We start from the raw sequence: 15,412 nt of genomic DNA, 5'->3' as shown, positions 1-15,412 counted from the left end.
TCGGCATTTTTGCAGCAGTTTATTAAGCTGATTGATTTAAATGGGGGGGGGGGGGGGGGGGGGGGGGGGTCTCACAATTTAACACTTGTAATTCTAAAAAGTTGACCTTAAAGGGACTCTGTCACCAGTTTCTAACCCCCCCTTTTAAAACTATTGTTCTCTCCATGGTGCCCTTGTCATTACAAAGCTGTTAAGATAAATCCGCCGTCTAGTTTTGATAAAAATCGCTTTTATCTAACCTGTCAATCTTCTGGATAAGGTGCCCAGGGCGTTTCTGAAGGTCTGAATCTGCTGCTTTCCGCCGCCGCCGTTGGTGCCCAGCTCCTCCCATGATCCTTTCAGCGCCACCTGGATGTAATGAAATCCGCCTCCGGCTCTCCTCAGTGCCCCCTCCTCCTTTTCAAAGATCCCGCGCGTGCGCACAGGCCTGTGCCTGATGCGCCCGTGCGGACTTTTAGATTCTGCCTCGTTGAGCGAAGTGCGCATGCGCGCGAACGCCCTGGGCACCTTATCCAGAAGATTGACAGGTTAGATAAAAGCGATTTTTATCAAAACTAGACGGCGGATTTATCTTAACAGCTTTGTAATGACAAGGGCACCATGGAGAGAACAATAGTTTTAAAAGGGGGGGTTAGAAACTGGTGACAGAGTCCCTTTAAAGGGTTGTTCCCATCTCAGACGTTGATGGAATATCGTTAGGATATGCCACCAATGTCTGATAAGTGTGGGACCCGCACCTATCTCTAGAATGGGCGCAAGCGTGGCGACCCTCCATTCACTTCTATGGGAGCGGTGAAAATAGTCGCTTTCCGGAACTCCCATAGAGGTGAATGGAGAGGCAGCTACGCATGCGCTGTGCACTTTCCTTCACTTTGGAGGTGTGGAACCTGCATATATCTGACACTGGTGGCATATCCTAGCAACATGCCACCAATTTGTGGACTAGCTGTCCTCTCTCCTGACATGCCGGTATTGTACTTACTTGAATTCCTCATGTAATAACAACTCTGGCGCATCTAATCCTTATGACTCTGTGCCGTTCATCTATTATTCATACTAGAAGGTTATGAATGAATTGCCAGCAGTCTGCCATAAAGTTCCAGATGGGTGTTACCCGTGGGAGGGGTGTCCCTGCACAATCTGATATTATATTATTTAATCAGTGCTGCCAGTGGAAAGTCATTCATAAAATTCTAGTGTGAATAATAGAGGAGTGGCACAATATAGTCAGCTTAAGAATAGATGCTCCAGAATCGTTACAACATGGGGGTTGTAAGTATTATTAAAACAGACCTAGCAAGAGATTTACTTTAATAATTGGTTACACAGTCATTGGGTAAAAGACCTATGTATATAGCAGCGGCCATATCTGGTACTGACAGTTCTGTTTCCTTCACTTGAATCAGTAGAGCAGTTTGGCGAGAGAGAAAAGAGAGGGGAGAGGCGCTCATAGGGTGGTGGGTAGCGGTTGTGGTGTTCTGCGTAATGGTCGAAGTGTGCTCACCTTTTGGTGTTGTGCTGGTTGGAGCTCAACGTCCGTGAAGGTAGGTACACGTGGAGAAATAGGGGGGCGTTGGTTATTTTGGAAAGGTCGGTGCTGCCAATACCCGTTCGGTCCCTTAGGTGGAGTTGCCAGGGACTCCTAGGGACTGAAGGAAGAAGTTGCTGGTTTGTGTGCGATTGCACACAGTAGGGTATTTGTTTGGCGCACAAAAGGACGACCTCAGACAGTGGACTTTGGTGAAATAGCTGTTTTTATTGTTCAGTAGACAACGCGTTTCGGAGTTTATAACTCCTTTATCAAGTCTTAATCGGGCGTCGTCAGCAGAGAGACAGGCCAGATGGCTGGAGCGTCTGGTTTGTGCTGGGAACGCCGCTGGTTTGTGCTGGGAATCAGTAGAGGACACAAGTGCGCAGACATGGACGTGCTGACTAGCGGGGCTACTGAGGAATGTTCCCCCACTAATCAAACCAGGGGCGGACATAGACCATAGAGGGCTCCTTATTGTGTAACAGCTAACTTATCAAGTGAGGGGCTCCTTACTGTGACGCTCGATCCATCCATCCGATTTTGAGCTTGGGGAACCTTGGTGACATTTTTATTGGGGTGTGGGCTCTCCTTGCCTAAAGGGCCCCCGTGCACATTCACCAAAGAAATGTCTGCCCCTGAATCATACATGCAAGTGTCTTTCCAGAACATAAATTCCATTTAATTTTATAATATGGATTCAAGGAGGAGTTGACTTGTTTTTGTCTTTTTGGTGTAGGTTTTATTACGTCTTAATTATATTTCTTTTTTCATACATTATTATTACTTTGGTCTCCTTTTCAGGCCTGTGTGTGGAGAAGAGGGCTTTCTACAGACTCATCTCAGGACTTCATGCCAGCATCAATATTCATCTCAGTGCAAGATATCTGCTGCAAGGTAAAGACGAGGAAGCTTTAGGCCACGAACTATACGGATTGTGTCAGTAGTTCAGTGAAACTTGTACCATTTCGCAAGCAAGTTAATTCAGTTTTGTCTGCAATTGCGTTCAGTGATTGAGTTTTAGACGCCGGTCTTGGTCTATGTCCACTGTCGATTGATGTGCCTAAGTTATGTAGAGGCACCGGCCCCTACATCACTTAGTCGCTGGCCGTGCGACTTGCTTAAATTTAAGTCCGCTCCCTTGCTGGTGTAGATTTGTCATTTTCTACGCCAAAAAACGGCATAGAAAACGATAAATGAGACGGGCCAGCCATGTGATGGGAAGAGCAGCTCCATGAGGCAGGTGGTGGATTACAGACTACCGTAGACTCCATTAAACAGTGCTGCTCGGCTGGAGTCGCTGATCATAGCGGTATACTGATGGAGCAGAGCTCAGTGTCACGGATGACGTTAGCGCAGCAGTAACCACTCTGCATCTAATATGTTCTTTTTCCATAGACACGTGGATGAATAAAATCTGGGGCCACAATATCACAGAATTCCAGACCCGCTTTGATGCCGTTCACACCCAGAACGAAGGCCCGAGGCGACTGAAGAACTTGTACTTTATTTATCTCATTGAGCTTCGAGCCATTTCCAAGGTGCTGCCCTTCTTCGAGCGCCAGTCTTATCTGCTGTACACAGGAAACAAAACGCTAGACCTGCAAACCAAGGAACTCCTGCTCGACATTCTCCGCGAAGCCAAGTAAGGCCCATGAACTTGCTCTAAGTTTTCTGCTGCAGAGATCTGTGTGCCCTGCGGGTGCATTTTACATTCCTCTGTCCTTAGAACCTCACAAAATACCTGTAAGCCGCTACCACACACACAGCTTCAAAAATTGCCTGACTTGGTCAGATTTTTTTTATTTATTATTTTTTGGGGGGGGGGGTGGCTATTTGAGTTTTTTTTGCACATTTTACCACCTACAAAGTGTGTTTTGGTTTTTTTATGGCGTTTTTGTATTTATTTGTTTTGTAATAGGAAAACGTGTGCCAGTGTGTAATGTTAGTTGCTCTATAGAGCAGTTTAGGAAAAATTCATCTGGGACCCCACCCCTGCTTTCTTTATTATTACATCTCCACTTCTATGGGCCGCCCTATTAATTCCCCCCTTTTACGCAGTTGCACTTTCCCCAGGGGGCACCTCGCTCCTCCTGCGCATCAGCTGACCAACGATGGAGCTGTGCCTCTCACCGGATTGGCTGGACGAGCGGAGGCACACCTGCGGGGCGTTTGCCCTTTAAATCTCAGCACATTGGCGGCCGCTTCCCGGCTATCACAGTGCCGTGGCTTACATCAGAGCCACACCAGCACGCCGACTCTCAAACTAGAGAAGTGCGGCTTAGGCAGGCTTTAGTTTTTGGTGCTATATGCATTATTGGCTCCTGAGGAAGTGCACAGAAACGCGTCGAGCCCCTATGATGCACACTCTGGCCAGTCTGTGCTGATGTTTGGCTGTATATGAGCCATATCAGCTGTCCATCTGAGTGAGGCACCATTGCAATTGCCCTCAGTGGGTGGCAGAGTGCACGGCCATCTTCTGGGTGATGGGTGTATATCCAGCAGCTACACTGTTGCGCTCATTGAGCACTGCGCTGGGTACTCTGTCTCTGTCCAGAGGTTCAACCCTATTGAACATTTGGGACATAGTGGTATAGCATACTTTAAATACCACGCGTTGCCCAATGTGATTTATATATTATCTGAGTCCTAACCTCCTGGTATTGAGGTCCTTTTCCTTACAAACTTTAAGTATTTCTTTGGCTTTTAAACAAGTTACATGTGTGTACAAAAATGTCATTAGGTCCTGGTGGGAGTTTCAGTCACTAGATACATGCATCAAGAATAAGATCGTCCCACGGGTCTGCGTAATCCTATTATGCCAGCGGCTCGTCTCGGGTCCACAAAAGGTTAATGAAACTCCTTTTTAAAAGGAGGAAAAAAAACATGTCGGCTGTTGAAAGTGACCTGAATGAGGCTGTTGAACTAACAAAAAAGTTCAGTACCCATTCAGATTTCAGCAAAAAGGAATCTCTCCTTCAGGCATCAATAGAGACGTGCATCGCACAATTGAAAGAAAAGAAGCACGGTTCAGTAGGGATAGTAAGGACTTTAAAGACTGCAGGATTTTTTACTATAGTGTAAAACACTCTGACGCACTCGCACTAGACACTGGAGCATCTCCGTCAGAGTGAGACTGAGCCTGAATCATCAAGGAAAGGACCGAGTTCCCAGGCATACAGGAGACCATACGGTGGTGGGGGTAGGAGAGGACGTGGGGGTAGAAGTGGAAGGGGGGGTTTTAGACAGTAACCCCCCAGTAACCCAATACATGCTCAGGAACAAGAACTAAGTTCTGTTAATAAACAAGCATTGTCACCCCGTTGTCCTACCTTCAAATAATAAATCTGTCACCCCCGTAGCCTGACGGATATCGAGATGCAGGTTTTATTTAAGGGTCTCTCATTCGTCCCCATCCGGAGATTTCATGTTTTCGGGTGGGTGAAAGACCTGCACCTTTTCGCACGTAAACCCAAATGGCGAAAATTCTTTACCCGTGATCGCCGTAAATGCGAAGAACTGGGGATCGATGAAAACTATCTCCCTGATGTGCAGCTCCTGGCGGACCTCAATACGGAGGACAATAAGAACCAGATGAGGGTCCTTTCACAAATTGACGTCTCCAGTCTAAAAAAAATTAACATTTACCCCCCCCCCCCTTAGTGACAGTACCCCCAACCGATACCTTTGTGTTGATAGTCGCCAACAAACTCCACTTCTTGGAGACACAGGCGTGTGTGTTGGACAACCTTAGGGAGGCTCTCGGAGGGCTCCAGCTGGATAGTGAGGTTATCGTCAAACCCAATGGGAACATTGTCATTTTAGGGCACGGTCAATATCAAAATGTGTGCCAGAAAATTCCAAGTGACAAACGGACCTACAGACAACTAACGTCTGACCCCACACCAAGTTTTAGGAAGGAACTGTCATCCATCCTACTAAGAGCCCTGGAGACCAAACTTATTAATAAAACAGAATATGCATCTCTCCTCCCAGGGCATCCTGTCATGGCTGTTTTTTATGGCCTACCCAAAGTCCACAAAGGTTGTGACCCTTTAAAAGGCAGGCCAATTGTGTCCGGTATGGGCAGTCTTACTGCCAACATCAGCATGTATATGGACATTATTCCTAGGCCGTTTGTGAGGGACACTATGGATGTGTTGGGCCGCCATAACTATATCCACTGAAAAAGGCACACAGTTGGCTAGCCTGGATGTGGAGGCCCTTTACAGTGCTATTCCTCATTCTCTTGGCTGTAGAGCGGTGCTCCCTTTCCTGCAACAGAGGGGGGAGCATTGTGGACGACGTAACCCATTTGTGATGTTGTGCGTCAAAATAAAATCCAGTAACTCCATGTTTCTATTTGACGGCCAGATCTTCCACCAGCTCAGGGGAGTCTCGATGGGCAGACCCTGTGCCCCAACCTTTGCAAATCTTTACCTAGGCTGGTGCGAGATAGAGATTGTGTTCTGCAATGACCTGGAACTATTTACACAATCTATCCCTCTATGGATTACAGCGATGTGCTGGTTCTGTGGATGGGAAGTAAGATACAGTTCCAGGAGTTCGAACAACAACTGTTTAGGGCTGTTTCACGTCTGAATTCGGTGAGAATCAAATCTCCTTCCTTGAGCACTTCTGGACAGATTATTAGGAACCTATTTAGGAAGCCCACCGCCACCAATAACCTCCTGAAATGGGAGAGTGGACACCCAGCGGCCCTCAAAAGGGGAATCCCAAAAGGACCGTACTTGAGGGTCAGAAGAAACTGCTCCCAATTAGCTGATTTTCAGATCTGCTGCAAAAGAACTACAACAGAGACTTGTGCATGGTGGTTGCCCACACAAGGTGCTTAAGCAGGCGTATCAACCTTCCCTGAGCACCAACAGGGGCCAGTTACTCTCTCCTAAAAATGGAGAACGTGGACGAGGTTGCAAGAATCAATGGGACCTATGACTGGGCTCATAAGGAAGTACGTCAGGTCCTGGCTGACAACTGGGACATCTTGAGATCAGACCGACATTGGCAGCCGTATTACTTCGGAACCGGGAATTTCATATCGCCGTAGCCAAAATATACGGAATCTCCTGGTCCATAGTTTTTAATCGGAGTCCCAAACCTCAATCCTGGCTACGGAACACCCTGACTGGCACCTTTCCGTGTGGGACATGCAAGTTCTGTAAATGTATCAACAAAACCCAAGTCCTTCACTGGCAGTATGCCTAACAAAACTTACTACACCAAATCCTTCAACTGTAAATCAGCCGGGGTGATCTACCTACGGACATGTATTTGCAGCATCTGTATATGCCCACATGTATATAATCATTTATTCCACTGTGGGGCACTTTTCTGTGCCATTAAGTGGTTAACTGATGGGGGAGCGTGCCTGCCCCTATTCTGTATAGATCTACAGGTTGTCCGTTATTGGAGAGTCACTGATTAGCTCCATTTTGTATGCTGACGATTATGTGCCATCGTGTCGGTGTCCTCGCATACTACCTCTTAGTATAGATGAGGTATTTTGTTCTGTTTTTACTTCCTGGCTTCATCTGGGGCCACCCCTGCTTTCTTTATTACATTTCCGCTGTATTTATTCCCCCATGTACCTTTTTAGCGCAGTTGCATTTTTCCCGGGGGGCACCTCGCTCATCAGCTGACCAGCGACGATAGAGCTGTGCCTCTGGCTGGATGAGCGGAGGCGCGCCTGCAGGGCGGGGTGTTTGCCCTTTAAATCGCGGCACATTCGGGGCTATCACAGTGCTGTGGCTTACATCAGAGCCACACCAGCACGCCGACTCTCAAACTAGAGAAGTGCGGCTTAGGCAGACTTTAGTTTTTGGTGCTATATGCATTATTGGCTCCTGAGGAAGTGCACAGAAACGCGTCGAGCCCCTATGACACTCTGGCCAGTCTGTGCTGATGTTTGGCTGTATATGAGCCATATCAGCTGTCCATCTGAGTGAGGCACCATTGCAATTATCCTCAGTGGGTGCACGGCCATCTTCTGGGTGACGGGTGTACATCCAGTGGCTACACTGTTGCGCTCATTGAGCACTGCGCTGGGTACTCTGCCTCTGTCCAGAGGTTCGACCCTATTGAACATGTGGGACATAGTGGTATAGCATACTTTAAATACCACGTGTTGCCCAATGTGATTTATATATTATCTGGGTCCTAACCTCCTGGTATTGAGGTCCAACCACATAACTCTGCTCACCCATTGGGCATTTACGATACTGGGGCATAATACGCTCAATATACCACAAATTGCTCAATGTGATTCACATAACGCCTGGTGGTGTACCTCTGGAATTAATACATCACCGGGTTCATCTGAACGACATGCGTTCAATTGGTTTTGAGCACCTAACCAGTGCCACACCTACGCAGTCATAGTGAACCATATGAACTGGTTATCTGACCCAAAGTCGGCCCATCATTTTCTATGGTTTTAGGTTCTTAATATAGATCATTATTAATCTTTTATTTTTAATTTTTTGAGTTTTAGCGTCCTAAATTTGCCGTACTTACGAATTGCATGGATGTTTACCTTTTCACCACTTTATTCGTTTTTCTCACTTTCTTTAAAATACATTGGTACAAAAAAGGGTGAACAGAGCCTTAGATGACAGGTTAGGCTACTTTCACACTTGCGGCAGGACGGAATCCGACAGGCTGTTCACCCTGTTGGATCTGTCCTTTCGCGGTGAGAGGCCGCCGGACTAAAGTCGGATATGCTGGACTTTTAGTCCGGCGGCCTCTCGCCGTACTGCGCCAGAGCTCCGCCCCCCCCTCCCATTATAATCAATGGGGACGGAGCGGCGGCACGACGAAATAGCGGAATGACTGATCTGACAGGGTGAACAGCCTGTCGGATCCGTCCTGCCGCAAGTGTAAAAGTAGCCTTATTGGATTGATTTTTTTTTATTTTGTTTTTTAATTTATTTTTTAAAGCTCCAACCTATTCCATAGCGATGTATATGTTAATGCTGCTTATTCATTTATTGTAGGGATTTTCCTCTGCACTTCGATGAAAACTCCCTTTTTGCTGGGGATAAAAAACAAGCCGACAGATTGAAGGTAAACCAAATGGAAAAGCTTTTCCTCCACAATCTAGGAAATGGGTGGAAATTCAAGTTGTGCTCCTGTGTCTTTTCTTATGACATTCTACAAATACAGAACTAATGTATTAAAGGGGTTATCTCCTCTGAGACAATGGGGGCATATCGATTTGTCTGATGGGTCTGGTCCCACCTATCTCAAAAACGGAGCGGGCCAAAGTAGTGGAGGACTCCGGTCCGGCCACCACCAAGCGCTCCCCCCCTTATAGAAGTGAATAGGAGTCCACCGCGCATGACCGGCCACCGCTCCCATTTCAGAAGCCCCATAAAAATGAATGGAGGTCACTTTCGGGGCTCTGTTTAGGAGATAGGTGCAGGTCCGCTGGGACCCACACCTATCAGACAATAAGGGCATATCCTAGCGATATTCCCCCATTGTCTCAGATGAGAGAACCCTTTTAATCTGGCCTGTTATTCACAGCCACTAACCCCCTCCCTCTCTCCTACTCCTTTGTCTCTGTCTTCACTGGGTTTCAGTCTTTACTGTAGTCCTTGCGTTCTATTCATGACCCTGGTGTCTCATCTGGATGACATGAGACTATTAGTTCAGTAGTCGGTGATCGGTGGATGATGGACTACACCCCAGACTGGTCTGTTTACGTGTGACAGCAGAGTAACGCCCCTATTAAGCCAATTATCAAGGGCGAGCTTTCATAGGAACACTTGTTCCAGATAATCGACTGCGAGGCAATCAGCTGATGAACAAGCGATCGCTCGCTTATCCACTGATGGGCATGGCTGTAAGATGCCCGATTGTCAGCATCGCCTCTCCCTGTGTAATGGGGATGTGCTGCAGATTATATACAGAAGAGAATGAAGGAGCCGCAATCTGTCCTCCCGCATTCGGGAGCCTGTGTAATCAGGGCAGTGAGTGCTGATGGAAGTTTTATCATCCATTGGCGATCACACAAAACAAAACTAACTCTGCCCAATCCCGCCACAAGCCGTGTGAGGGGCCTATGGCTCCAAAACGTGGGGAGACCAGCGCCTTGCTTTGTACTTGTTGCCTGCATGTAATGCTGTCTTCTCCCTTCTTACAGGAGGAATTCCGGCAGCACTTCCGTAACATCTCTAGGATAATGGACTGCGTCGGCTGCTTTAAGTGTCGGCTTTGGGGGAAGCTGCAGGTGGGTGATGCGACTATGATTGGGGAGGTGAAGGGAAAATTAGAGCTTCCTCCTCCGGAGAGGATTCATGATGTCTGAAGCCGTTGGTTATCTGGATCTTAAAATATCTGCTAGGATGTTACCTGGCGGGATCAGGTGACTACTGCAGCTCTCCATCCCGGAGATCCTGCAGATATCTCCTGTCCTATAGATGGGCGACCATACGGTCTCCTCCACCCGCAGCGTCCAGTGCTTTCTTCCTTAGGAAAGCAGCGTTCTGTATGTCAGCAGGAAGTGGTTACCATATTTAAATAAACCAATCAGATTTATCTTTTGGCGGTAAAGGGGGTGGAATGAATATATATATATATATATATCTCAAAAGTTTGGACACACCTTCTCATTCAAAGAGTTTTCTTTATTTTCATGACTATGAAGGCATCAAAACTATGAATTAACACATGTGGAATTATATACATAACAAACAAGTGTGAAACAACTGAAAATATGTCATATTCTAGGTTCTTCAAAGTAGCCACCTTTTGCTTTGATTACTGCTTTGCACACTCTTGGCATTCTCTTGATGAGCTTCAAGAGGTAGTCACCTGAAATGGTCTTCCAACAGTCTTGAAGGAGTTCCCAGAGATGCTTAGCACTTGTTGGCCTTTTTGCCTTCACTCTGCGGTCCAGCTCACCCCAAACCATCTCGATTGGGTTCAGGTCCGGTGACTGTGGAGGCCAGGTCATCTGGCGCAGCACCCCATCACTCTCCTTCATGGTCAAATAGCCCTTACTTTCAAAGTTTTCCCAATTTTTCGGCTGTCTGACCTTCATTTCTTAAAGTAATGATGGCCACTCGTTTTTCTTTACTTAGCTGCGTTTTTCTTGCCATAATACAAATTCTAAGTAAAGAAAAACGAGTGGCCATCATTACTTTAAGAAATGAATGTCAGTCAGTCAGCCGAAAAATTGGGAAAACTTTGAAAGTAAGGGCTTTTTGACCATGAAGGAGAGTGATGGGGTGCTGCGCCAGATGACCTGGCCTCCACAGTCACCGGACCTGAACCCAATCGAGATGGTTTGGGGTGAGCTGGACCGCAGAGTGAAGGCAAAAGGGCCAACAAGTGCTAAGCATCTCTGGGAACTCCTTCAAGACTGTTGGAAGACCATTTGAGGTGACTACCTCTTGAAGCTCATCAAGAGAATGCCAAGAGTGTGCAAAGCAGTAATCAAAGCAAAAGGTGGCTACTTTGAAGAACCTAGAATATGACATATTTTCAGTTGTTTCACACTTTTTTATGTATATAATTCCACATGTGTTAATTCATAGTTTTGATGCCTTCAGTGTGAATCTACAGTTGTCATAGTCGTGAAAATAAAGAAAACGCTTTGAATGAGAAGGTGGGTCCAAACTTTTGGTCTGTACTGTATATATTTGTATTGTATGTATTTATTTTTTTTATGATTTTAATTCTCCACCCTACAGACTGAGGGGTTGGGCACAGCGCTGAAAATCCTTTTCTCAGAAAAACAAATCCAGAGAATGCCGGAGATCGGCCCTTCGTACGGATTCCACTTAAAGCGTCAGGAAATTGTGGCTCTTCTCAATGCTTTCGGAAGGTCGTGTGCTCTTTTCTTATGGGGGAGGGGTTTATTTATATATTTATGAATGTCAACTTTTCAATATACTTGCTATGAATGTGCAACAATTTTCAGGATCTCCGCTTGCCGTCAGTGAGGGGAAATATTCGCGTTGAAGTTCTTCTGACACAGATGGGGCACTACTATTGTGAGGGGGCACAATGTGGATATTATTAGGGGGCACATATCTGCATATAACTACTGTGAAGGTTGTACAATGAGGGCAATACTACTGTGAGGGGGCACAATAAATTTTTTATTTTTAAGTATTTGGGTTCTCTCTCTGCCCCCTTCCCCCAAACACCTTAGGCACACCACTGCATCTTGTGCTTCTTCCTACTGAGTTTCTCTTGACTAACTTTTAACCCTGGGCTCTTTTGATCCCCTTGTCCCATTCACCCTAATTGAGATGCTATTGGGTTGAATGGGATTTTGACACTCTCCCTGCTGAGCTTTGCCTCATGCACATCTTAACAGGGAGCTTATCATGACAGTCTGGGAAGCTTCAGAAGCATTCAGGCTGCCATGGTAACCGATCGGAGCCATGAGATTTTACTGCGGGGGCTCAGATTAGAAGGCAGAGGGAGCCGCATCCTTCTGCTTAACTCCACAGATGCCATGATCTGTGTTGAAGGCAACTTCTGGGGGGTTAAATGGCAGGGTTCGCCACGATTGCAGTTCCCCCGTCATTGAGGCAGAGTGCCTCCTGTATTATAATAAAGTTGTCCTCCTGCTACCCCTCCCTGCCCCCCCCCCCTGCTTCTTCGTGCCAAAAAAATAAATAAAAAAAATGTATATGGCGATTGTGCAAAAAAAAAAAAATCAGTCGCCAGAATCCAAACTGGTGAATTAATCAAATTCATTCAATTAATCACCCAGCCCTAGTCCTATGCAAAGGAGCCATTGTGATGCTTCCAGATACTGTGCCAAATGACAAACTTGTCTCTGCTACATCTGTGTTCTAATGTACATAATTAATTATTTTTTTTGTCTCCTTTTGCAGAATTTCTACAAGTATAAAAGAATTGGAAAACTTCAAAAGACTTCTGCAGAACGTGTGACGAGAAGGGAAGAGGATCTGGCAGGACAGACGTTTGCACTATCGAGGCCCCGACATGTTTGACAATAACTCTTGGTCAAAGTCTGAGAATCTTACATTCTCACTGTGAAAACTGGTCCTTGAAGGACCTTCCTGTGTATATTGTAAAAAAAAAAAAAAAAAAAAAAAAAAAACGCTTCCGATTTTCTATTTAGTGTGACTTTTAGCTGCACTTCCACTGAATCTCCTGATAAAGCGCTGATTGCCTTTTTCACGTTAGGATAGGTTTTTCTATCCTAAAAAGTTGCGCCCAATATACCTCATCCCTTTCTGTCCACTATCCAGTCTTTAAAGGAGTTGTCGGAGTTAAGTAAAAACTAGGGCAACCCCTGTAAATGGCCTAAAATGACAAATGATCGGATACTCGCCTGTTTCTTCCAGCGCTGTGCTCCGGTCCTCCCGCTGCTGATGTCATCCCCTTGGCTGCAGCAGTGACGTTCCGTGCACAAGTCACCACTGCAGACAATTGCTGGATCCAGCCGTGCATGGGCTGATGCCAGTGATTGGCTGCAGCAGTGACTTGTGCACTGAATGTCGCTGCTGCAGCCAAGAGGATGACATTCGCAGTGGTGAGGACCACAGCACAAAGAGATGCAGAGGAGGAAACAGACGAGTATCCATTCTTTTATTTTAGGCAGTTTGGGTTACCTTAGTCTTTATATAATCCGGACTAATCCTTTGTCTTGTCTGCACCCTATATATCCTGTAGTTTCCAACCCTGATATTATTGATCGTACATTAACCAACATTGGTTACAAATGCTACTGCTTAGGTATAAAATTAACCCCAGAGCGCTGGCCTATAGCAAACGACATGGTTCGTGCAGCCTACTGGTATGACGCAGAGCAGCCCTATTGAATGTTTGGTTTTTTGCTTTGTTACAAAGACATAACTTGACTTTTTATTTTCTGTACATTTGTTCTCCCTGTGGAGGTTTTGGGGAGAGATTGAAGGTGTTGTACATACTACTGGTACTCAGGGACCACTAACCGTTCACATTCTTATTGTACTCAGTTTCTGTGCAGTTAAAACAAAAAAAAAAATTGCATGATTTTTGCAATGTTTTACTTGGAATTAGATCGGTGTGTGCTAATGCCTCCATCTAGTGGTAAACCTGTGATACTGCATTCCTGCTGCTCTCGCGTGCAGTGCCATGGATTCACCACCAGATGGCAGGGGCACTTCAGAACAAAGTTCACAAATGCTTAATTACCTATTAGTGTCTGCATGTAACTTTATTTTCTTTTTTTTTTTTTTTTTTTTTTTTTAACATTTATTTTTTTTTCTTGTCCATTCCAATGTCCTCCTTCAGAGCTGTGTCTTAAGATCTCTGAACGTAGTATTTGTAGTACGTGCCATTTGATTGCTGTCGGACTTGAATTTTTTGCAGCTAATACAGAATGCCTCTTAAGAATGAGAACAGGGAAGCTTTGTCTAACATACAAAGCAGATCACATGCAGTCATTTTGTACTCTTTTCACTATAGATGTAGCAGAGCAGAGTTTGCCCTGATTTGCATAGGGCTGCAGCTAAACTGTTACATTCTCTAGAGACCTTCAGGGCCGTGAACCTAAAAAGCAGCCCCCAGAGACCTTTTCAACCCTGCTACATTTGTAGATTTCAGAGCTGATTCTATATAGGAAGCTTATGTCCCACTTTCAAGCAGCTGTCATTCCCTTAGCTTCAGGCTGAGATCATCATATTTGACCACCATGCTTTATACTGCGGGTGGAATTTATTAAAGGATCCACGTCAGTTTTCTGCCACAGAAAAATTCCAAAAATGTGTGACTTCTCCCATTTTGTGCAATGCTTACTACTTTACCTGGGCCACCAGATTGACATTTGCTAGTTTTATGATGCAAGCTGCTTTCTATCCTGCGTAGATTTCAGATTCTGGTGCATGGGCCTGCTGAGGTGCACCAAAATGATTTAGCGGCGTGCATCTTTTGATAAATTCCTCCTTTGTAATTCATAACTGTATGATCCCAAACCAGCCTTTTTCCCTATACTAGTGGTCTCCAGCTGTTTTAAAACTACAACTCCCAGCAGTTAACTATTGATTTAGATCTGAGTGGAGTAGAGCATTAATGAGCAGTTTCCTTAAAGGGTCCTTACCTTGACACATTGCATGGCTTCCTAAAAACATGGATTTTAGACTAGGCATCCTCAAACTGCGGCCCTCCAGCTGTTGCAAAACTAAAACTCCCAGCATGCCCGAACAGCCTACAGCAGGGCATTGTGGGAGTTGTAGTTTTACAACAGCTGGAGGGCCGCAGTTTGAGGATGCCCGTTTTAGACCCTCATACCGGAACAGTTCCCTTCTTGAACGCGGTCTCATGCCCTCAGAATATTATAAGAACCCACGGCCGAAGGACTGTCTATTCTAATTATACAGCCATATACGACAGTCCAGGCTCCATGATGCCTCAGCGTGGCGCAGAGCATCTGCTATCCCAGGTACCGCAACCACCTCATGTCACCGCGTTCTGTCTCTAGATTGCAAGCTCCTGTAATCAGAACAGTCGGCACCATTTTGTACTTGTATGTTATGTTTGTGTATTTATTAACCCCTTCCTCTCCAGCTGTACAGAACTTTTTGCGATGTTGGCACATTGTAATAAATTTTATGTCTGTAACATTAAGTCTTGTCGTCTTCCATTGCACGGTGTATGACTCTCAGTCACGTGCTGACAACCACAGCTCCAAGATGAGTTGTCACCTTCTATTTCCCTCTATGGCTGCAAGGAGGACTGGGAGGCCTAGGGTTTTGGTGTCCTGCTGTTAAAGAGGGACTCTCCCCTCATCTGCTTCCCCACCGGGTGGAGGGGGAATGAGCCAGCGCTCTGAATCCAGATTTGGGTTACTAGGGATACATCGTATAACAACCAGTCTTTTCAATGTGGTTGTTGGGT

The 15,412-nt window shown here is 45.8% G+C and overlaps 1 protein-coding gene across 1 annotated transcript in view; it reads left to right on the top strand.

The window, feature by feature from the left end:
- Positions 1–15,142, top strand: part of LOC122921739 (ERO1-like protein alpha) — a 34,117-nt gene extending 18,975 nt beyond the window's left edge. Inside the window, exons 11-16 of the mRNA XM_044271945.1 lie at positions 2,333–2,425; positions 2,927–3,173; positions 8,542–8,611; positions 9,693–9,779; positions 11,245–11,378; positions 12,403–15,142. Of these exons, the coding sequence (XP_044127880.1) occupies positions 2,333–2,425; positions 2,927–3,173; positions 8,542–8,611; positions 9,693–9,779; positions 11,245–11,378; positions 12,403–12,460 (689 nt within the window). The 3' untranslated portion in view covers positions 12,461–15,142. The remainder of the gene's footprint in view (positions 1–2,332; positions 2,426–2,926; positions 3,174–8,541; positions 8,612–9,692; positions 9,780–11,244; positions 11,379–12,402) is intronic.
- The last annotated feature ends 270 nt before the right edge of the window (positions 15,143–15,412 follow it).

Source organism: Bufo gargarizans, chromosome 11, assembly GCF_014858855.1.
Source record: "Bufo gargarizans isolate SCDJY-AF-19 chromosome 11, ASM1485885v1, whole genome shotgun sequence".
Lineage (NCBI taxonomy): Eukaryota > Metazoa > Chordata > Amphibia > Anura > Bufonidae > Bufo > Bufo gargarizans.
The sequence above is the reverse complement of the archived record's forward strand: the minus strand, read 5'-3'. Positions and strand labels throughout refer to the sequence as shown.